The sequence below is a fragment of the Lipotes vexillifer genome, unplaced genomic scaffold (assembly GCF_000442215.2).
Source record: "Lipotes vexillifer unplaced genomic scaffold, Lipotes_vexillifer_v1.1 scaffold276, whole genome shotgun sequence".
NCBI classification, from domain to species: Eukaryota; Metazoa; Chordata; class Mammalia; order Artiodactyla; family Lipotidae; genus Lipotes; species Lipotes vexillifer.
The window spans coordinates 850982-874884 of record NW_006782461.1 but is presented as its reverse complement, the minus strand read 5'-3'; the positions used below and the strand labels follow the sequence as shown (position 1 = coordinate 874884).

General features: G+C 35.7%; 1 protein-coding gene across 1 annotated transcript in view; it reads right to left on the bottom strand.

Moving 5' to 3' along the window:
- RSF1 (remodeling and spacing factor 1) overlaps nucleotides 1-23903 on the bottom strand; it is a 165161-nt gene that overhangs the window by 36483 nt on the left and 104775 nt on the right. The window contains 1 exon segment of the mRNA XM_007455302.1: nucleotides 10653-10807. Within this exon segment, the coding sequence (XP_007455364.1) occupies nucleotides 10653-10807 (155 nt within the window).

Below are 23903 nucleotides of genomic sequence, written 5' to 3'. Positions count from 1 at the left end.
TTGTTTTTGTTTTGGCCACACCCACGGCATGTGGGACCTTAATTCCCTGACCAGGGATCGAACCCATGCCCCCTGCAGTTGAAGCAGAGTCTTAACCACTGGACTGCCAGGGAAGTCCCTGTTTTTATTTTTGTTACTCTAGGAGGTGGATCCAAAAATATACTGCTGGATTTATGTCAAAGAGTGCTCTGCCTATATTTTCCTCTAACAGTTATATAGTTTCTGGTCTTACATTTAGGTCTTCAATCCATTTTGAGTTTATTTTTGTGTATGGTGTTAGAGAATGTTCTAACTTCATTCTTTTACATGTAGCTGTCCAGCTTTCCCAGCACTTGTTGAAGAGACTGTCTTTCTCCATGGTATATTCTTGCCTTCTTTGTGGTAGATTAATTGGCCATAGGTGCTTGGGCTTATTTCTGGGCTTTCTATCCTGTTCCATTGATCTGTATTTCCGTTTCTGTGCCAGTACTATACTGTTTTACTGACTGCAGCTTTATAGTATAGTCTGAAGTCAGGGAGCCTCATTCCTCCAGCTCCAGTTTTCTTTCTCAAGATTGCTTTGGCTATTCAGGTCTTTTGTGTTTCCATACAAATTTAAAAACTTTTTTGTTCTAGTTCTGTTAAAAATGCCATTGGTAATTTGATAGGGATTACACTGAATCTGTAGATTGCCTTGGGTAGTAGAGTCATTTTGAGAATATTGATTCTTTCAATCCAGGAATATGGTGTATCTTTCCATCTGTTTTGCATCATCTTCGATTTCTTTCATCAGTGTCTCACCATTTTCAGAGTACAGGTCTTTTGCCTCCTTAGGTAGGTTTATTCCTAGGTATTTTATTCTTTTTGATGTGATGGTAAATGGGATTGTTTCCTTAAATTCTCTTTCTGATCTTTCATTGTTAGTGTACAGAAATGCAACAGTTTTATGTGTATTCATTAATGAGCTCTAGTAGTTTTCTGGGCTCAAAATATTGAAATTATCATTTGATATTACCAACATGCATTTAATGGACAAATAATAGGAGCTGCCTTCACTAAAACATCAGTACTATCATTTTATTGCATGTTAAAGGGATACGAACTGGTGCCAATCCTTTTGTAACTTACTTAAAAATTACATGGTAGATACCTGCCAAAAAGGTATCAAGAAGTTGTTTATAATTAAGTATAACAAAATAAAGCCACAGGGGACTTCCCTGGTAGTCCAGTGGTTAAGACTCCACGTTCCCAATGCAGGGGGCCTGGGTTCAATCCCTGGTCAGGGAATTAGATCCCACATGCCACAACAAAGATCCCACGTGCCTCAACTAAAAGATCCTGCATGCCGCAACTAAAAAAAAAAGATCCCGCATGCTGCAATGAAGACCCCATGTGCCACAACTAATATCCAGCACAACCAAATAAATAAATAAATAAAAATTTAAAAAGTAAAGCCACCCACAGAAAACAAATGAACCACTTAATAAATTATTAGAAGGCAAACAGGAAACAGAACCCTGTCAGCACCCGAAAAGCTGCACACAAGCCTTTTCCCAATTGTAATTCCCTCTTTAACAAGTATAACTATTACCTTGACTTTTATATTAATCACTTCCTTATTTTGCTTTATAGTTTAGTTTTACCTTTTATTTTCTTTTTTAGGTCTCTTTAACCTACTATTGTTCCTCCATGCTTCATTTTTTTTTGCAATTTATTTGAGTCACCAAATCAAGTAATTTGATGGTGACTCAATTCTATAATTTCTGGATTTTGCTGACTGCATTCCCATATTCCTGTCCTTTTTCCCCCTGTAAATCATCACTTTAATCTATAGCCTGCATCAGATTCAGGTTCAATTTCTGTGGCAAAACTTCAGTGGTGGTATGTTCTTTACCAAGAGGCATTAATGTCTGATCATCTCTTTTTGTGATGTTAAGAGATGTTAATGCTGAGTATCTAAAACCTTTTCTTATTAGGGATTACAAAATGATATTCCCATTCTGTCAATCTTCCATCAGTGATTATAAACCCTATAAACTTTACTAATTTATTATTTTGTTATACAGTGGTACAGTTAATACTGAAAAGTCAGGATTAAGGTTAAATTCTTTTTGTTTATTTAACAATTTTCAAAATAATAATTTGGTCTCCACTGGCATCCTCCAAAGGCAACCAGTTTTTCTATTAGTATTATGATGAAGTCATGGATTTAAGACATATTCAATGTGTTTTAATCCACTACAGTTATTATCCTTGTGATGCTTAAATTGTCCCATCTTAGACAATGGAAACCTTTTTAAGTTGGCTCTTGAGTCTTTCTGAAATGACTTTGATACCGTCCACACTACTTGGAATGACAGGATGTTTCTTGGCTCATTATGCCCCAGAACTGGAATCAGCCACTTTTCCAAGACGCCTTGGTTTACTTTAATGGGAAACTGTATTTCAAGACCACGATCTGGGTGCTAAAGGATGCTCACTGCTACTGGGTTGGCCATTGTTTTTAAGTCTTTTCAGTGGACAGAGCTAGAAAATAATAAAATTAACCCATGAGTTCATAATGATATTTGTTTTCCTTAACTTTTCTGTCTTACATCTTATTTCTTTTTCCCACACTGAGAATCTTGGTTTTCAAGGACACCACAGATGATATAATTAGAATATCAGTTACTTTTTTCTCCTATTATGCACGTTTTCAGAATAACAATGACACCACCATCACCAAAGTGATTTAATGAAAGGTTCACAAGTTTTTTGCATGTACTCTTCCCATTCTTTCTCCATTTGTTTTGTCTTACTATAGCTCCACTGTGAAAACACATAGCCATTAAAGACCACATGTTCTCTACATCTGTCATTTAGATTTAGTTACATGTAACTAGCAAGTTAATGCTCACCCAACATTCTTTTTTAAATCTTTATTTTGAAATAATTTTAGACATATAGATGTGTTACAAAAATAGTTCAAGTACATCATCACCCGGTTTCCCCTAAGTTAACAACTTACATACTCACAGTACAATTATCAAAACCAGGAAATTAACATTAGTAAAATACTATTAAACATAAACAGATTTTATTTAAATTTTGCCTTTCCCCCCAACCCCCCACCAGATCCTTTCTGTTTGAGGATCCATGTCTCATTTTGTTCTGGTGTTTCCTTAGTCTCCTCCAATCTGTGACCATTCCTCATTCTTTCCTTGTCTTTTCTGACCTTGACAGTTATTTTGGAGAATACCTCTCAATTTGGTCTTGTTTGATGTTTTCTCAAGATTAGATTAAGATATACATTTTTATGAAAATTTTACAAAAGAAATGTTGTGCATTATATCAGAGGCTACATGATGATGTACATACCTTGATCCTTCGGTTACAGTGGTGTTGGCTGCTCATTCCACTGGAAAGTTAACAATTTCCCCCTTTGTAACAGGTAAGTGTCTTGGGGAGATACTTTGAGATTATGCTAATATCCTGTTCCTCCACAAATTTGCACCCACTAATTTTAGTGTCTGTCAGAGATCTTGCCTGCAACAATTACTACTGCAGTATTTCCCTAATGGTAAATCTATATTATTCTCATTCCTTCTACACTGCAGGGAAACGTAGTCCCTGCAGTGCAAAAGGAATTAATTGACATTCACCTGCAGGGAAGACCTGTCTCTTCACCTCCATTTATTTATTTACTCAATTAGGTACTTATATAAGTAGGAACTTATAGATATTTCTTTTATTCTAAGATTTTAAATCTATCATCATATAAATTTGTTGCTAAAACAGTTCTGCTCTCACCACTGAAAGCTCCTTCCAGTTGGCACTGTGTACTACTGAGATGCCTAAATTATTTTTTGAATATGTCCTTAATTTCTGTCATTCTAAGATATTCTAGGCTTATCCTGTATTTTCCCTGCCCATCTCCTGAATCAATCTTGTCTTTAAGGGGCACTAGTTCCTTTTAATGGAAAACAATATTTTGAAATAAAAATCTAGAAGCTAACGGTGTTTATTGCTACTGGGGTATCCTTGTTCTTAGATTCCTCTCATGAACAGAGGTAAGAAATACATGTATGTGTATTAAACCGTACAAATGAATACATTTATATTTATTTCTATATCACCCACCATTGAGGTTTTGTTAGTCTTTTTGGCTATCTGAAGCTCATTCACTAGAAGATCCCTATAAAAAGACTCATGGGAAATTACATCTTCGATAGCAGTTTACCTGAAGCCTCTATCTAAAAGTCAGTTTGGCTAGACATAAAATCTCTGGTTCACATTTTCCCCCCTTAAATATGTTATGGCATTTTCTTCTGGCATAAGTCATTGCTTTCAAATATAGTGATGGCAGTCTTATATTCTTTCCCCTGTAAGTTACCTGGCCTTTTTGTCAGGATTGCCAAAGTACTTTCTTCAAAGCCCAATAATTTTACTAGAATATGTCTTGATGTTGGTTGTTCTGGGTTGATTTTCCAAGGTACGCAGTGTCTTTTAAATATGTAGTCTCATATCCTTTTTTATTTCAAGAAGTTTTGTTAAGCATAGTCTTTAGCATTTTTGTCTGTTCCCTTGCTTTGGTTTTCTTTTTTATGGGCCTCTGTTGGATTTTCATTGCGTATCTTCAAATCCTTATCTCTTTCTCTCAAATCTTTAACTCTTTACTAATTTGTTTTTGTTTTGTTTTTAACTTTTTTAAAAAACACACACCTTTCCATCTGCTATTTATTAAGGGCACTAATTCTTGTGTTTGTTGACTCAGATGTTATTCATAGATTTTTGAAAAATCATAACTCTACCACCTATTAAGTTTTCGTATGTTTAGTAAGAATGTCTTTTGGGTAAGCTTTCATTCTCTGCAGTGATGTTATTCTACTTCTTATTCTCTTTTGTTATTATAATTCTGTGGGATTTGACCTGGATCTTCTTTAATTTTTTAGTTGCTCATTTTTATGGCAAGTAGACAGTTTTTCTAATTTCATACCTATAGAGCTCTGCATTTTTTATATTAAAAATTAAAGTGATTTATTTTATGAGGTCACCTACCTCTAGCCTTCTCCCATACTTTTATTTGCACCCTCTTTTTTGCTTGTCTCCATTGTCCCTATTGTACTTAATTTAGATCCTATTCCCAGCAGATTGCACAAAGCTCTGTGTGGAGTTTAGTCCTGGAAGGGAGCTTTGGCTGGAGAAGTTTGAGAAGTCATAAGGCCTAGAGTACCTGAGTCCCTTTGAGATCTTAATTTCAAATACTGTTTATAGTTTTTAATTTTTGCCATCAATATGTTCCTTTTATAGGGGAATCTGTAGAGAGTCAAAAACCATGCCACTGACATTTTCCAAAAATTATGAATGATAACTTAAATTATCACCTTCTGATTCTAGTCACAACTCAATCAGAAAAGAAAACTTCAACAGTTTCTCTAATCATGAAACGTTTCTTTTTCTTTTCTTCCTCCTCCCTTCTCTCCCTTCCTTCCTTCATAGAGTGGAATGAAGAGCTAGTATAATACTAAAAACTACATAATGATGGTATTCAATTACAAAAATTGTATGAATATCCTGAACATAGATGCCCTGTATACAAAACTATTCTTTAAAATTCTATCAGGTGGGGCTTTCCTGGTGGCGCAGTGGTTGAGAATCTGCCTGCTAATGCAGGGGACACGGGTTTGAGCCCTGGTCTGGGAGGATCCCACATGCCGCGGAGCAACTAGGCCCGTGAGCCACAGCTACTGAGCCTGCGCGTCTGGAGCCTGTGCTCTGCAACAAGAGAGGCCGCGATAGTGAGAGGCCTGTGCACCGTGATGAAGGGTGGCCCCTGCTTGCCACAACTAGAGAAAGCCCTCGCACAGAAACAAAGACCCAACACAGCAAAAATAAATAAATAAAATTTAAAAATCCTACCCCAACATCTTCAAAAAAAAAAAAAAAGTGTTGTGAATATCATAAACCAATTTATTAAAAAAAATAAAAATAAAAATAAAATTCTATCAGGCATTTTCAAATTGACAGAATTTTAAAGAATGGTTTTGTATATATAGGGCATCTACGTGCAGGATATTCACATAATTTTTGTAACTAAAGGTCATCATTAAGTTTTCAGTACTGTACTAGTAAACTTTGGTTTAGTAATTTATCCTGTAACTATTCTCTCCACTCTGTCAATATTACTTCAGGAAGGCAAAGTAAACAATATTAATTACTCTCCTTAAGACTGAATTCAGGGCTTCCCTGGTGGCGCAGTGGTTAAGGATCTGCCTGCCAATGCAGAGGACACAGGTTCGAGCCCTGGTCCGGGAAGATCCCACATGCTGCGGAGCAACTGAGGCCATGCGCCTAGAGCCTGTGCTCCGCAACAAGACAAGCCACCGCAATGAGAAGCCCGTGCACTGCAACGAAGAGTAGCCCCAGCTTGCCGCAACTAAAGCAAGCTCACGTGCAGCAAGGAAGACCCAATGCAGCCAAAAATAAATTAATTAATTAAAAAAAAAAGACTGAATTCAGAAAACCTATTTCGGAATGCAGGCCATAACATCCATTTCTAGATACCAAATGCAGTATAGGAAAGTGCACCAGATTATCCCTTAACTGCTACATTTCCTATTGAACCAATTTCACAAAAAATGAATAAATCAACTCATAAATTGCAATATCAAAAATGTTTCCATTATATCACCAACCCAATAAATTGGAGTCTTTGGGAAAATATTAATTGATAAGGTAAAGATCCTTCCCTGAATGATATTAAAAGTTTTAATCCCTCCCCCCACCAAAGCTTCTTAGCATCACACCATGACTAGGCCATCTATGTTCCACGGGCTAAGAAAAGCTTTCTTCCTTCTCCTGAGAACTTGACTGTTGGTTAAGCTCTGCTCCTCTTATAAACCAAAAACTGGAATGTCAACTCAATCACTAGGCCACAGAGCTCATGTTATCAATAACATCTAACTGACGAACTAAATCTGGATTGAGAAAGAAAAAAAAAAAAGTAAGGCACTGAGAACAGTGTTGGCACATTGTGATGATATACGCGTCAGCTATTTTATCCACTACAACGTAAGCTTCACGAAAGCAAGGATTTTAGTCTGCTTTGTTTACTAAATTCCCATGCCTAAAATCATGTCTGGCACATAGTAGGTGGACAATAAGTATCTGTTGAATGAATAAGAATTATTTTGCTGTTAGAATAAGAGAAACAGAAGAGACACTCTCTAAGGGAAAGAAAAAAACCAGAGAACTAAATGTCTTGTGCCTCTCCTCCTTTGCTTTTTCAAGAGATGTCCTGCCCTACAGACTTTCTTTTAATTGTACTGAGAGTCAGAACATCAGCATTTACTGAGAAATATTTTCAGAAACAGCTGTATGAAAGCCTTTGTTGTCCAGTTGGCCCTCTGCATCCTCAGATAGAAAATACTCAGAAAAAAAATTCCAGAAAGTCCCAAAAAGCGAAATTTGAATTTGCCACACACAGGCAACTATTCACATAGCATTTACATTGTATTAGGTATTATAAGTAATCTATGGATGATTTAAATGAAGTACACGGGAGGATGTGCATAGGTGATATGCAAATACTATTCTATTTTATATAAGGGACTTGAGCCTTCTTGGATTTTGGTGTCGGCAGAGGTTCTGGGAGCACTCCCCAGAGAGACCAAGGGATGACCATATTTGTTTTCAAGGTTAGGAGAAGACTGCCTTTATAACCTTCATACTCAAACTGTGGTCCTCTGACCAGCAGCATCAACATCAACTTGGCCTCTGTAAAAATGGTGAATCAGGTAAATCAGTAGGTAAACATCATGCATATTAAAATCTGAGAAGTACAGTTCTAGATGACTCTAGTTAAGGGCATAGGCTTTACAAGAACCAGAGTTCAAATCTAGACTCTGACATATTATTATATATATGACTTAGGCAAGCTTATAAACTTCCAAATTCCTTCATCTGTAAAACTGAAATAATAATAGTAGTACCTCAAACAGCTGCTAATCCTTTTATTAAGAGGATTAAATAAAAATGCACATGAAGCATTTGGTAGGCTGCAAAGAAGCAGGACAGGCCCAATAAATGTTAGTTGGTGTTATTGTTGAAATTCCCCCCCGCATCCTATAAGGCCCCCGACAGTGAAATTTTAGAATTAAATACAAGAAAGAGCTTTACTTTATTGAGGAAATAGTTTGTTTTTCTTTCTAATTTAAACTATACAATTATATACTTCAAACTATACACTATACACTTCAAAACTATACACTTCAAAATCAGTGTAAAATTTAAGTTCACTTAATAGGAATAATTGCCTCTTAAATTTCTATTGCCTTGACCTCTTTGGTCTTGATTTAAATACAATGGAGAAGAAGCAAACAGAGGAATGAATGACCAAATGAATATTAAGTCTAAACTCAGAACTAATCCTTAGGGATGCTACTAAAAAAATCTGGAAAACTCAATAACATTATATAGTACACTTGAAAATTGCTAAGAAAGTAAATCTTAATGGTTCTCATCACAAGAAAAAGTTTTTTGTAACTTTGTATGGAGACAGATAATTACTAAATTTACTGTGGTGATCATTTCACAAGGCATACAGTGTCAAATCATTATGTTGTACCCCTGAAATGAATAATAATGTTATATGTCAATTATACTTCAATTTAAAAACATCTTAAAATTCAATAGTGGGTTTAGACTACTTTAAAATTATTAAGTTTTACTGATATAGGCTACAAACTGAATTTTAAGATATAGAAAAGAATTTTTCAAATCAGAAATATGGCTTATGAGTAAGACCACCAAAGATATTTGAAATCATATAAACACTGGTCAAAGGAGGACAATAAACAGGATTTTTGCTAAAAGCAATGCTTAATATGTACGAACATTATAGCCTACATTAAAAGGCATAATTACTTGTTTTTATACAATGCTTGCAGCTAGGGGATGACTTTATGGTTAATTCCCTCAAAGCAGCGAATAAGGTAAAAACATATTGCTTTCAGATTCTAATCAAAACAGTAAAGGAAAACTAACAGTAGAGGAAGAAAGCATAATAAGGAGAGCAAATTCTCTCCCCTGTCATTAAAAGGTATGTTATCAACAAAAAGTATTAACTAAAATGATGTTAGACAAAATTTCAGTTGGTTTCTCTGCTTCTAGAAATGTTAGGACTTGGTTCTATCCTTCTGAAGAGGTTATGATTTGATCTGCTCAGTTAAGCATATTAGGAAACTCAATCAGGAAATCAAATTTAATAATTGACTTAAGGATTTGCTAAGGGCAACCCAAAACAAAACAAATAAACAAAGAAAACCAATCCATACCACACACACACGATTAAAGAATTGGCAAAGGACTTGAATAGATATTTTTCCAGAGAAGATATACAAATGGCTAAGTACATGAAAAGGTGTTCAACATCATTATAGTCATTATGAAACAGCAAATCAAAACCACAGATAGGGCTTCCCCGGTGGTGCAGTGGTTGAGAGTCCGCCTGCCGATGCAGGGGACGCGGGTTCGTGCCCCGGTCCGGGAAGACCCCACATGCCGCAGAGCGGCTGGGCCCGTGAGCCATGGCCGCTGAGCCTGCACGTCCGGAGCCTGTGCTCCGCAATGGGAGAGGCCACAGCAGTGAGAGGCCCGCGTACCGCAAAAAAACCACCACAGATACCACTTCACATCCATTAGAATGGTTATTATTTTAAAACAAAGAAAAGAAAAGAAAGTGACAAGTGATGTGTACCTTGTGAGAAAATTGGAACCCTTATGCATTATTGGTAGGAATGTAAAATGGTGCAGTGGCTGTAAAAAACGGTATGGCAGAGCCTCAAAACATTAAAAACAGAACTATCATCAGATCCAGTAATTCTACTTCAGGTATATACCCAAAAGAAGTGAAAGCAGATATCTATACACCCACTTTCATAGCAGCATTATTCTCAATAGAAAAACGGTAGAAGAAACCCAAGCATCCAGTGACAGATGAATACATAAAATGTGGTAGATACACACAATGGAATATTAGCCTTAAAAAGGAAAAATTCTGATACTTGGATGAACACTGAAGACATTAAACTCAATGAAAATGTGACAGTCACAAATGGACAAATACTGCCATGATTTCTCTGAAATAAGGTTCCTAGAGTTAATCAAATTCATAGAGAAAGAAAGTAGAATGATGGATGCCTGGGGCTGGGGGGAGGAGGAAAGGGGAATTAGTGTTTAATGAGTACACAGTTTCAGTTGGGGGAGGTAAGTCTGGAGATGAATGGTGGTGACAGTTGCACAACAACACAAATGAACTTAATGCCATAGAAATGTACACTTAAAAATGGTTAAAATGATAAAATTGTTATGTATATTTTACCACAATAATTTTTTAAAAGTTCACTAATATCTTATACTCTTAAATTAGTAACAGATATTATGTTTTGATGATATGAACATTTTATATTTAAATTTTTTATATGTTCAATATAGAAGACCAAAGTCCTCAATGGTTTTTTGCCACTGCTTTCTTTTTTTTTTTTTTTTCATTAAATAAAAGGAAAATGTACCTCCTTTTACAGGAAGGGTTAAAAATTTTCAAAATGAGGGAATTTCAATTTATATAGCTGGGAAGAGGAGTAGAAACGAGAAGAAATTACAAAACAAAGCAAAACAAAACACACAAAAAAAACCTTGTTTAGGTGTTTCTTCCTCCTTTTTAGTCTCCTCATCCTCTAAGCTGGGACTTTCCCGGGAAGAGTTGTCCTGTTGGCTAGAGTTTTTCAATAGTACAGGATCAATTTGTGCTTTCAGGAGCGCAAGAGTCTCAGCCAACTCGTTTCGATTTCTAAAAAAGTGGAAAAAAAAAAAAGACAGCATAAAAATCTTTCTTGTTTTCTAAGACCTGTGTTGCCAGGGGTTGTGGGGGAGGGTCAGAGAATTGGGAGCCTGGGGTTAGCAGATGCAAACTAGTATATATAAGATGGATAAACAACAAGGTCCTACTGTATAGCACATGGGACTATATTTAATATCCTGTGATAAACCATAATGGAAAAGAATATGAAAAAGAATATGTATAACGGAGTCACCTTGCTGTACAGCAGAAATTAACACAACACTGCAAATCAACTATACTTCAATAAAATTAAAAAATCTTTCTTCTGTTCTAAAGAGATTTCAGAATATATCTATTAGAAATTAAAATTTAAAAAAGAAAAACATATTAAGAACATCAAAAAACATTAGTACAGGGCTTCCCTGGTGGCGCAGTGGTTGAGAGTCCACCTGCCGATGCAGGGGACACGGGTTCGTGCCCCGGTCCGGGAAGATCCCACATGCCGCGGAGCAGCTGGGCCCGAGAGCCATGGCCGCTGAGCCTGCGCGTCCGGAGCCTGTGCTCCGCAACGGGAGAGGCCACAACAGTAAGAGGCCCGCATACCACAAAAAAAAAAAAAACAAAAAAACACACCAGTACAGCTAATCCTAATTAATCTTAAATTTTAAAATTAAGTATTAGGATTGAAAACATATTAAAATAAACTCTTCCCCAAAGAGGAATCTTAAGACTATTCTATTGATTTGAATGGCAATGCAAATCTCTTTGGTTAAAAAGAACAATAGGAACAAAAATTAAACAAAAAGCTAAGTCGGATAATTCTTTTAAATACTATGCGATGTCTAGGGAGTACAAAATCAATGGAAAACTTGCTTGAAGAAGTTTTTTAAACTAAATGATTCAAGTTTTTGATTCATATGGGAATAAGAACTCTTTTCCACCTACAGAGAGAATAATATTTGAAACTGCTAAGGAAGTCTACTAACACAGTTCAAAAACCCAAAAATTTAAGTTATGGATGCTGCTTTGTCAATTAGAGTTTACAACTACAGGAAGGGAATTCATTTTGAATAAAAAATACAAGAAAATCCCAAATAAATAAGATACCAATCTACAAATTGTCTGTTTTTTCTACCAAATCTGCAGGTGTAGTATGGTCAATTTTAATGCCACTTACAGACAAGAAAACTAATTTAAATATTTTCCTGCTCAGATAAACAGGGTGTAACAGTGAAAATAAAAAGGAAACCCTGGACTAAGAGTTGAGAAACCTAGTTCTAGATCGGCCACTAAGTTAATTAAACAGGACCATGATCTTCCCATCTGTGTCATCAAAGCACTGTGCATGCACCTCTAATTCTACATAGTTAGTATTAAGATAAAACTACTTGTTTTCTTATCTGCCATGACACATATGTCCTCTATCCTCTGTTTCCACCTCTGTGTCCGCTTCCACCTCCATCCCACCTACCTGCCTTATGAAGTAGGCTCTAAAAATATGTTTAATGAATGAATAGAATCCCTGTTCCTAAACTAAATGGCGATGTACCCCTGGACAGGTCATATATCTTCATTATCCCTGAGTTTCCTTATCTATAAAAGACTAGATTCTCTCAAGTATTATTAAATTGGCTTCCAAAGAAAGTAATAAAATTGCCAGTGATTGACATCTTTCAGAAATTAAAATGACAACCATTTTGTCATTGTGTATGACAATGAACACAGGTTTATACATATTATAAATATTGTGCATGGAAATGAATACATGTTTATATATATTATAACTATCACATTAGCATATACAATAAAATGAATAGTTTTAGAATTTTAATTACCTAATAGTAGAAGGTCAGATTAGATGCACTTTCAAGATCATGTCTGGTACTACATCCACTTTATAAAAAAGGAAAATTAAAACCTAGATATGTTAAATAAATTAATTTTTGGCTAAGTTTCTATCTCTGAATTGCAGTAGACCAACCTGATTCTAACCTAAGCCTCTATCCACTTAATGTTATTACTATGATATTTCACTGAGAATTCCATTTGTTATTTTTTGAGGTCATGCTGGGAACTGCATGACCTCAACCCATTTGTTATTTTTTGAGGTCATGCTGGGAACTGAAAAAAATATTGACGTATTTCACTATACCTATTTTTAAAAGCTGCTGAACATTACAAGAGTGCCAATATTGCTAGAAAATCCATGTCAATTACTTCCACTACTCTAAGCAACAAAAAAATTTAGCAGAAAAATTAATTAAGAACTCCCCTAAAGGCTTTTAACCTGACTACAGTATTAAAATGCAAACCTAAAATAGCCATTATTATATGAAAACAGAAAACTACCCATCTGGATTTCTCCTGTTTCGATCTTACAATTAGATTTAGTATGCTAAGTAATTTTTAAAAAACCCTAAATTAGAACTAGAGGGTATTTTAATAAATATACATATATTAAAATTATATCCAAATTTCTTACAGGACCTTTTATTCTTAGTACGATTTTTAAAGGTTACTTTCCATTTATAGTTATTATGAAATATTGGCTATACTCCCCATGTTGTACAATACATTCTTGAGTCTATCTTACACCCAACAGTCTGTACCTCCCCCTCCCACTGGTAAACACTAGTTTGTTCTCTATATCTGTGAGTCTGCCTATATTTTGTTTTATTCACTAGTTTGTTGTATTTTTTAGATTCCACATGTTACTGATATCATAAAGTATTTGTATTTCTCTGACTTATTTCACTTAGCATAATGCCCTCCAAGTTCATCCATGTTACTGCAAATGGCAAAATTTCTTTCAAGACTGAGTAGTATTCCATTGTGCGTATATGTGTATGTGTTTGTGTGTGTATATAAATATATGTAAACCACAACAGATTCATGTATGTTAATTTTGTTTCCTGCAACTTTTCTAAATTCACTGCTGAACTCCAGTAGTTTTCTGGTAGCATCTTTAGGATTTTCTATGTACAGCACCATGTCATCTGCAAACAGTGGCAGTTTAAGGCAGTTTCCTCCTTTCCAATTTGTATTTTTTAATTTCTTTTTCTTCTCTGTTGTGGCTAGGACTTCCAAAATTATGTTGAATAAAAGTGGTGAGAGTGGGGGTCTTTGTCTTGTTCCTGATCTTAGAGGAAATACTTATAGCTTTTCACCATAGAGTATGATGTGAGCTGTGCGTTTGTCATATACAGCCTTTATGATGTTGAGGTACGTTCCTTCTATGCCCACTTTCTGGAGTGTTTTCATCATAAGTGGACATTGAATTTTATCAAAAAGCTTTCTGAATCTATTGAGATGATTATATGGGTTTCATTCTTCAATTTGTTAATGTGGTATATCACGCTGATTTGCAGATATTGAAAAATACTTGCAATCCCTGAGATCAATCCCATTTGATCACAGTGTATGATCCTTTTAACGTTTTGAGGTTTTTTTTTTGGCTGCGCCACATGGCATATGAAATCTTATTAGTTCCCTGACCAGGGATTGAACCTGCACCCCCAGCAGTGTAAGTGTGGAGTCTTAACCACTGGGCCAGAGAAGTCCCCTTTTAATGTATTACTGGATTCAGTTTGCTAGTATTTGGTTGAGGATTTTTGCATCTTTGTTCATCAGTGATATTAGCCTGTAATTTTCTTTTTTTATGATATCTTTGTCTGGTTTTCATATCAGGGTGATATTGGCCTCATAGAATGAGTGTGGAAGTGTTCCTTCCTCTGCAATGTTTTGGAATAGTTTCAGAAGGATAGGTGTTAACACTTCTCTAAAGGTTTGGTAGAATTCATAATTGACTCACTTTGCTGTACAGCAGAAACTAACACAACACTGTAAATCAACTACACTCCAATAAAAAAAATTAATTAAAACCAAAAAAACGTTTGTAGATTTCTCCTGTGAAGCCATCTGGTCCTCTACAGGACCTTTTTTTTTTTAAAATAAATAAATTTGTGGGGTTTAAAAGAAATATTTATTTATTTGGTTGTGTTGGGTCTTAGTTGCGGCAGTCAGGCTCCTTAGTTGTGGCATGTGCACTCTTAGTTGTGGCATGCATGTGGGAATCTAATTCCCAGACCAGGGATTGAACCCAGGCCCCCTGCATTGGGAGCATGGAGTCTTAACCACTGTAACACCAGGGAGGTCCCTACAGGACCTTTTAAAATAGACTGTGGATTCTAACAACAGTTCAGTTGTTTTGCCCTCACTCTCTCCATTGTTTTCTTTTCTTTAAAACATTTCTTCACTGAAGCATATTAAATCAGAACATATTCCTCCAAAATGCCATGTTCTCTTACGATCTCAGGTGTTTACAGTTCTGTTCTCTTCAGCCCAAAGTGCATTTCAGACTAACTCCAATCATTATTTCAAAGACAAACACAGAATGGATAAATGTGGTATATCCATACAAGGGGGAATATTATTTAGCCATAAAAAGGAATGGAGTACCGATTCTTACTACATAGATGAACCTTGAAAATATTATGCTACCTGAAAGAAGCCAGACACAAAGGCCACATATTGTATGATTCTATGTATATACAGTGTCTGGAAAGGCAACTTAGGGAAACAGAAAGTAGACTGGCAGCTGCCATGGGCTGGGGAAAGGGAAAATGGTGAGTAAATGCTAATGTACAGGGTATCGGGTTTCTTTGTGGGGTGAGGAAAATGCCCTGGAGTTATATAGTGGCGATAGCTTCACAACTTTGAGAATATACTAAAAATCACTAAATTGTATTTTTTAAAAGTGATGGTGACTTGGACAAGAATGTAGTTATGAAAAATATGAGGAACATTTAAACACTGGATACATTTTGCATAGAGAGCTGACTGGATTTGCTGCAAGAATGGATGGGAAGTGAGAGAAAAAGAAAAGTTAATGATGTGCCTCCCAAATTTTGGATCCAAGTAAACATGGATGTTCTTAACTGTGATGGGAGAAACATATTTAAGTGGAAAGGCTGGAAGCTCAAGTTATGGGCAGATTGACTGATTTTGACTTAATAGATTCTTAACTATCTGTACCTAAAGTTAATCTAAACTTGAGTGAAGTAGAACATATCATCCTAATTATATAATATATATATATATTATATATATATGATTGGAATACATAATTTATATATTCCAATCATATAATGTGGAATATGATTTTTCTTAGTCTAAGGGATGTTCAGAGTTAGAATTAGTGGTAGGGATAAATTGTTCAGAAGCAATTGACCTGATAGCCCAATTCAATTAAAAAAAAAAAAAAAAAGGGCTTCCCTGGTGGCGCAGTGGTTGAGAGTCCGCCTGCCGATGCAGGGGATGCGGGTTCATGCCCCGGTCCGGGAGGATCCCACATGGCACAGAGCGGCTGGGCCCGTGAGCCAGGGCCGCTGAGCCTGCACGTCCAGAGCCTCTGCTCCGCAACAGGACAGGCCACAACAGTGAGAGGCCCGCGTACCGCAAAAAAACAAAACAAAACAAAAACACAGCCAAGCATAGGTATCGTCTTCTGCCAAATATGGGTTAGGTATCCGGTTCCTCCATAGCACACCGGAGTGATATCCATCACAGATCACATTTACTATTTCCCTGTATCTTTCTCCCACGATATGGAGAGCTTAGGAATGGCATCATGTCTTTGTACCTCCAGAGCACAGGATAGTTAGTTATACAGCACAGGACAGTTAGTTATACAGCAAGTCTTTAGCTGTAATATATGATTCCAAGGTTTAGCAAGAATTTTTCATGCAGGTCCAAATTACTGAGTAGACAAAAAGGAAGATAACTGAGTATGACAGTATTCCTTAAGGGGGCCAAGAAACTGAAGGAAGGTATTAATGAGTGATATCAAAGAAGTTAACATTAGTGAGTGATCACTATGCTCCAGGAATTACTCCAGAAGCATTACATGAATTAATTCATATAATTCCAATATAATCTGATTAAATAGGTACTATTATTACCCCGATTTTATAAGACTAGGAAAGTGAGGACATGCAGAAAGGTACAGTAATTTGCTGATGGTCACAGTTAGTACATATTAAAGGCAGAACTGAATTATAGACAGTCTGACTTCAGAGACCATCTTTTCAATCACTGTGCTATGTTAGCAGCATGTCTTGACAGATTTTCTAATTATGGGTTCATGAAAACTCGGTATACTATTTAGAAATCAGCTCTTTGAAAATGATTGTCAAACCACTATCAATACTTAAAATATTTTTATTGAGGTATAATTGACGTCCATTGAAATGAACAGATCTTAGGTGTTCAGTTAATCAGTTTTGACACATGCATACATCTGTGTAATCCACACATCTATCAAGATAAAGAATATTACACATCACCCCAGAAAATTCCCCCCTGCCCTGTCCTCCTACTCAATCCCTCTCCTCCACCAAAAGCAAAAATGAATTAAGAGTTTTGAACACTGTAACCATAGATCAGTTTTAGTTAATTCCAGAACTTAAATGGAATAAAACAGTATGTACTTTTTGGCTTCTCACACATGATAGTGCCTTTGAGACAAATCCATAGAGTTGCATGCATTATAGGTCATTTCTTTTTATTGCCTAGTAATAATCCATATATGGGGACCATTATGAACAAAGATGCTATGAACATTATTATACAAGGTTTTTTGTAAACATTTGGTTTCATTTCTCTAAGATAAATACCTAGGAGTGAAATCACTGGGTTACGGGGTAACAGTTTGTTTAACATTTGAACAAATGGCCGAAGTGTAAGTGGTCATACCATTGTACATTCCCACCACCAAGGTGTTTAAGAGCTCCAGTTGGTCCACATTCTTGCTAACATTTGGTACTGTAAGTCATTTTCATTTTAGTCATTCTAGTGGACGTAAAGTAGTATCTCATTATGGTTTAAATTGGGAATTCTCTGATGAATAATGATATCAAACACTTTTTCATGTGAATATGGGCCATATGTATATATTCTTTACAAAGAAACTGTTCAACAGTCTGCATAAAACTTTATCTTTCTTAGCAGACCTAGTATAAAAGCACTTTCAGCAGTCCCTTTCTGATTTTGAAGAATCGCCTAATGAAGTCTGGTCTAAGATGTGCTAAAATTCTCTGATCATTAATAACCAATAACTACCACTTCATGGTATTCATATATTTTGCTCATCTTTTACATTCCTAAAGAAAATTGCTTGACATATCCCCTAGCATAATATCACTTATAGCATGTTATTTCATCAGACATAGAAAATATTTTTCTGTACTTTATCCTCTTTCATTGAGGACTAAAGTAGTGATGAAATAACTATAACAAATACTATTTTTTCACGGCAATTATGTTTCGAACATTAGTTGAAATGAGTGGGACACTGGCTAGAGCTCAAACATTTTTGTTTGTTTTTTACATTTTTGTTTTTGAAACATAATACTTGGTTACACCATACATAACTGCTGGTTTGATAGGTTAAAATGTTCAAATGTTGGCAATTTCATTGCCAATGTTGGTTCAATGAAACAACGAATTTTACTGTTTTGTAAGTAACTTACTAAATCTAATTGTTCAAACTTAAAATACAATTATATTTCAGTTAACCACTTCCTATCTATCCATCTCATATATATTTATATTAGAAATTTTACACACACAGGAATAGAAATTGCAGAAGTTTTAAAACTATGATGTTACAGCATTAAATTTAAAAAAAAGTTAAGAACTTAATTTTTTTTTTTTTTTTTGCCGTACGTGGGCCTCTCACTGTTGTGGCCTCTCCCGTTGCGGAGCACAGGCTCTGGACACGCAGGCTCAGCGGCCATGGCTCACAGGCCTAGCCGCTCCACGGCATGTGGGATCTTCCCGGACCGGGTCACGAACCCGTGTCCCCTGCATCGGCACGCGGACTCTCAACCACTGTGCCACCAGGGAAGCCCAAGAACTTAATTTTTTAAGAGCAGTTTTAGGGTCTAAGCAAAATTGAGAAGGTACAGAGATTTCACATGTATGCCATGCCAATGCACAGCTTCCTCCATTCTTAAGATTATATTTGTTACAACTGATGAACCTATCCTGACACATAACTACCACCCAGAGTCCATAGTTCATGTTACGGTTACCCTTAGTGTGGTACATTCTACGGGTCTGGACATATATATACCAACACTCATCCATCATTACAATAGTATCAGACAGAGAAGTTTTACTGCTCTGAAAATTCTCTGTGCTTCACCGATTCATCCCTCATTCCTCTCTAAACGCTGACAACCACTGTTCTTTTTACTTTCTCCATAGTTTTATGTCTTCCAGAAGGTCATATAGTTGAAATCATACAGTTAATTTCAGACTGCCTTCTTTCTTTTATTAATATGATTTAACCTCCGTGTCTGATCATGGCTTGACAGCTCATTTGTTTTGTTTTAGACAATATACCATTGTCTGGATACACCTCAGTTTATCCATTTACCTACTGAAGGATATTCTTAGTTGCTCTCAAGTTCTGCCAAGTTATGAGTAAAGCTGCTATAAACATTCAAGGTTTTTGTATAGACGTAAGTCTTCAACTTCTTTGGGCAAATACCGAGGAAGATGATTGTTGGATCATATGGTAATGTTTAATTTTGTAAGAAGCCAGCAAACTGTCTTCCAAAGTGGCTGTGCCATTTTGAATTCCCATCAGCGATGAATCAAAGTTCCTATTGCTCCATATTCTCACCAGCATTTGGTGTTATCAGTGTTCTTGATTCTGGCCACTGTAATAGGTGTCTAGTAATACCTCACTGTTGTCTTAATTTACATTTCCCTGATGAAACAGAACATGGTGCATCTTTTCCTGTGACGATTTGCCATCTGTCTGATAAGGTCTTTGGCCCATTATAAATCAGGTTGTTTGTTTTCTTACTGTTGGACTTGAAGAGTTTTTTGTATATTTTGAATAACAGTCCTCTATCAGATATGTCTTTTGTAAATTATTTTCTGCCATTCTGTGGCTTATATTTGCATTATGTTGACAACTGTTTTTCACAGAGCAGAAATTTTTTAATTTTAATGAAGTCCAGAATATCAATTCTTTCTTTCATGGATTGCACCTTTGGTATTGCATCAAAAAAGTTATCATCAAACCTGAGGTAATCTAGATTTTCTTCTATGTTACCTTCTTGGAGTTTTATAGTTTTGCATTTTACATGTAGGTCTGTGATTCATTTTGAGTTAATTTTTGTGAACGTTGTAAAGGTCTGTGTCTAGATTCAAGTTTTTGCATGTGAATGTCCAGTTGTGCCAGCACCATTTGTCAAAGACTATCTTTTCTCCACTGTATTGCCTTTGCTCCTCTGTCAAATGTAAGTTAACTATATTCATGTGTGTCTGTTTCAGTGCTCTTTATTCTGTCCCACTGATCTACTTGTCTATTCTCTTGCCAATACCACTCTCTCTTCATTATGATAGTTTTATAGTAAGTCATGGACTCAGGTACTGTCAGTACTTCAACTCTGTTCTTCTACAACACTGCATTCTAGGTCTTTTGCCTATAAATTTTAGAGTCAGTTTGTTGATATCCAAATAAGTGGCTGGGATTTTGATTGGGATTGCAGTGAAATCTACAGATTAAGTTGGGAAGAAGTAACATCTTGACAATATTAAGTATTCCTGTCCCTGAACATGGAATAGCTCTCCATTTATTGATTCTTCTTTGATTTCTTTCATTAGAAATTTGTTTTCCTCGTATACATTTTTTCATATTTCGTTAGATTTATACCTAGGTATTTCAGTTTTAGGGGAGCTAATGTAAAGGTACTATGTTTTTAAATTCAGATTCTACACATTCACTGATGGTATATAAGAAAGTGATTGACATTTGTGTATTAACATTTTATCCTGCAACACTGCTATAATCACGAATTAGTTCCAGGAGATTTTTTGGTTGATTCTTTCAGATTTTCTACATAGGAAATGATGTCATTGGCCAAAAACGACAGTTTTATTTCTCCCTTGTCAATCTCTGTATCTCTTATTTCCTTTTCTTATCTTACTGCATTAATGAGAACTTCCAGTATGATGTTGCAAAGGAATGAAGAGAGCAGATACCCTTGCCTTGTTCCTGATCTTAGCGGGAAAAACTTCAAGTTTCTCCTCATTAAACAGATGTTACGTGTAGATTTTTGTAGCTTTTTTTAAAAATAATTTTTAATTAAATATTCAGGTAACAAATCTATTAGATGCCCCTTCACTTCTGTTGAAAGCCAAGTACTGGAAATCCTCCAATTCTGATTAGGATTTATTCTCTGCCTCCATAGCAAATCAGTTTGTTTGTTTTTTGGGGTTTTTTTGGCCGCATCTCATGGCTCATGGAATCTTAGTTCCCCATCCAGGGATGGAACCTGGGGCCCCAGCAGTGGAACTGCAGAGTCCTAACCACTGGAACGCCAGGGAATTCCCAATATATATATTTTTTAATCAAGGAAGTTTCCATCTCTTCCTACTTTACTGAGAGTTTTAATCATGAAAGGGTGTTGAATTTTATCAAATGATTTTTATGTATGTATCGACATGATCATGTGATATTTTCTTCTTTAACCTGGTGATGTGTGAAAACTGGTTTTCAAATATTGAACCAGCCTTGTATACCCGGGACAAATCCCACTTGGTCATGGTGTATTATACCTTTTATGCATTGTTGGTTTTAATTTGCTAATATTTTTTGAAAATTTTTGTCTTTATGTTCATGAGAGATACTAGTCTATAATTTTCTTTCCTTATAATATCTTTGTCTGGTTTGCATATTAAGGTAATGCTGGCCTCACATAATTAGTTAGGAATTATTCTCTCTTCTTCTATCTTCCGAAAAAGACTGAAGAAAATTGGTATAATTTCTTCGATAAATGTTTGGTAGAATTCACTACTGAACGCATCCGAGCCTGGTGTTCCATTTTAGAAGGTTAATTACTGATCCAATTTCTTTAATAGAGACTTGTGCATATTACCTATTCTTCTGTTGTGAGATTTAGCAGATTGTCCCTTTCAATTAATTGGTCCATTTCATCTAGGTTATCAAATCTGTGGGAATCCAGTTATTCACAGCATCAGCATTCCTTTATTATCCTTTTAATGTCCATGGGATATACAGTGATGTCCTCTTTTTCATTTCTTTCTTTTTTCTTTCTCTTTTTTTTTGCGGTACGCGGGCCCCCCACTGCTGCAGCCTCTCCCGTTGCGGAGCACAGGCCCCGGACGTGCAGGCCCAGAGGCCATGGCCCACGGGCCCAGCTGCTCCATGGCACGCGGGATCCTCCCGGACCGGGGCACGAACCCGCGTCCCCTCCATCGGCAGGCAGACTCCCAACCACTGCGCCACCAGGGAAGCCCTCTCTTTTTCATTTCTGTTATTAGTAATCTGTGTCCCCTTTCTTTGTTTTCTTAGCCTGGCTAGAGGCTCAAAAATTTTATTGATCTTTTCAAAGAACTAGCATTTGCTTTATACATATATATTCAATACTATAAATTTCCCTCTAACCACTGTTTTCGCTGCAAATTTTCGTAATTTGCGTGTTTATATTCATTTAATTCAAAATATTTTAAAATATCCTCGAGATATTTTTTGACCCATGTGTTATTTAGAAGTGTACTGTTTAATATCCAACTATCCGGGGATTTTACAGTTATCTTTCTGTTATTGATTTCTAGTTTAACTTCATCGTGATCTGAGAGCAGACACCGTATGTTTCTAGGTATTTGATTTTCAGACGATCAAATATATAAAATCCTCTATTTTATGATGGGTTCCTATTTTTCGAAGAAATATTCCATTTGATTTTTACATTGTAAAGTTCAGTTAATTTATACATTTATCACTCATTAAGAAGACTGACTTACAGCTTAAAAAATAGAATTCTAAATACTAGATAATTTTTCTTACATTTTCTTTTAGTGATTAGGCAGAAACATGTTTCTAACACCAAAATTTCCAAGAAACTAAGTTTTACTTTAAACAAATAGCTATAAACAAGAGAAGCAGGCTTTTTATTTCACTAGTAAAAAATAATATTCACTAGTAAAGAAAAATACCCAAGTGCAATCTATTAAATTAAAAAGTCAAAATTCTATTTGCTTTACTTCTCTTAACTTACTACCTCAATTTCTAAAGGTATTTATTTCTTGCTAAAAAGATGACTGCCTCCTCATAATCTCTACTTAACATAAACCTGCAAGTTTAGAAAAAGTTTTTAACAGTATCTGTCAGCCTTAAGATAATTATTTCTCCACAATATAGGAAGAGCAAATGTTCTCACTTCTATAAGCTCAGTTCTACTACCCCATAATTAGTATCCACTGATGCTGGCTCAGCCCATGAAACAAATACTCTTACACAAGTCAATTCTTTAAATGTATACAGACAGTTATATCTCCCTAAATTTCTGCTAAAGTATTTTCATTTCATTAAATCATCTTCTTTGTGGTTCTCCTCATAAATAACTCATTATACTACATTAATATTCTTCTTAGAGTTTGGCATTCAAATCTAAATACTAAACTCCAGGAAGATTCTCATCAGCACCAAATGAAATGATGCCCTACATTATTTTGGGTACATAATGTATTTTAATGACAACTAACATCTCAACTTTCAGGAAAGGAAAGAATAAAAACATAATGCTTTTGCATTCGACCTTCACAAAAATGAGAGACCTATATGGATAAAACAGTTCACTACATTTGTCCAAAATAGTACTAGTATGTCAAGTTAAAGCTAACTGAAATACCGTCGTGTCACAGGACACATTGAGAATCTATCGAAACAATGGTACTTCCCCGGAAAATACACACATTAATTACAACTAAAAGCTACTAATTAAAATATAAAGGATTCCAAAGGTGCATGAAGCTCATCTAGAGATGTCAGAGCTGTACTATTCACTACCATATCCCCCATTGCTCAACACAGTGCCAATTACACAAGTAGGCATGTGATAGAAATCTATTAGTTTAATGAAATAAAGGAACATTAGTGTGACAATCAGGTGTTTAGAATTTGGCTTTAATTACCTGAAATCAGAGTCAAAATCCCAATGTTTTATTAATGATCCCAAATATTACTGCATATTTGGGAAAAGTTGCCTTGCAAATTTGCCCTTTT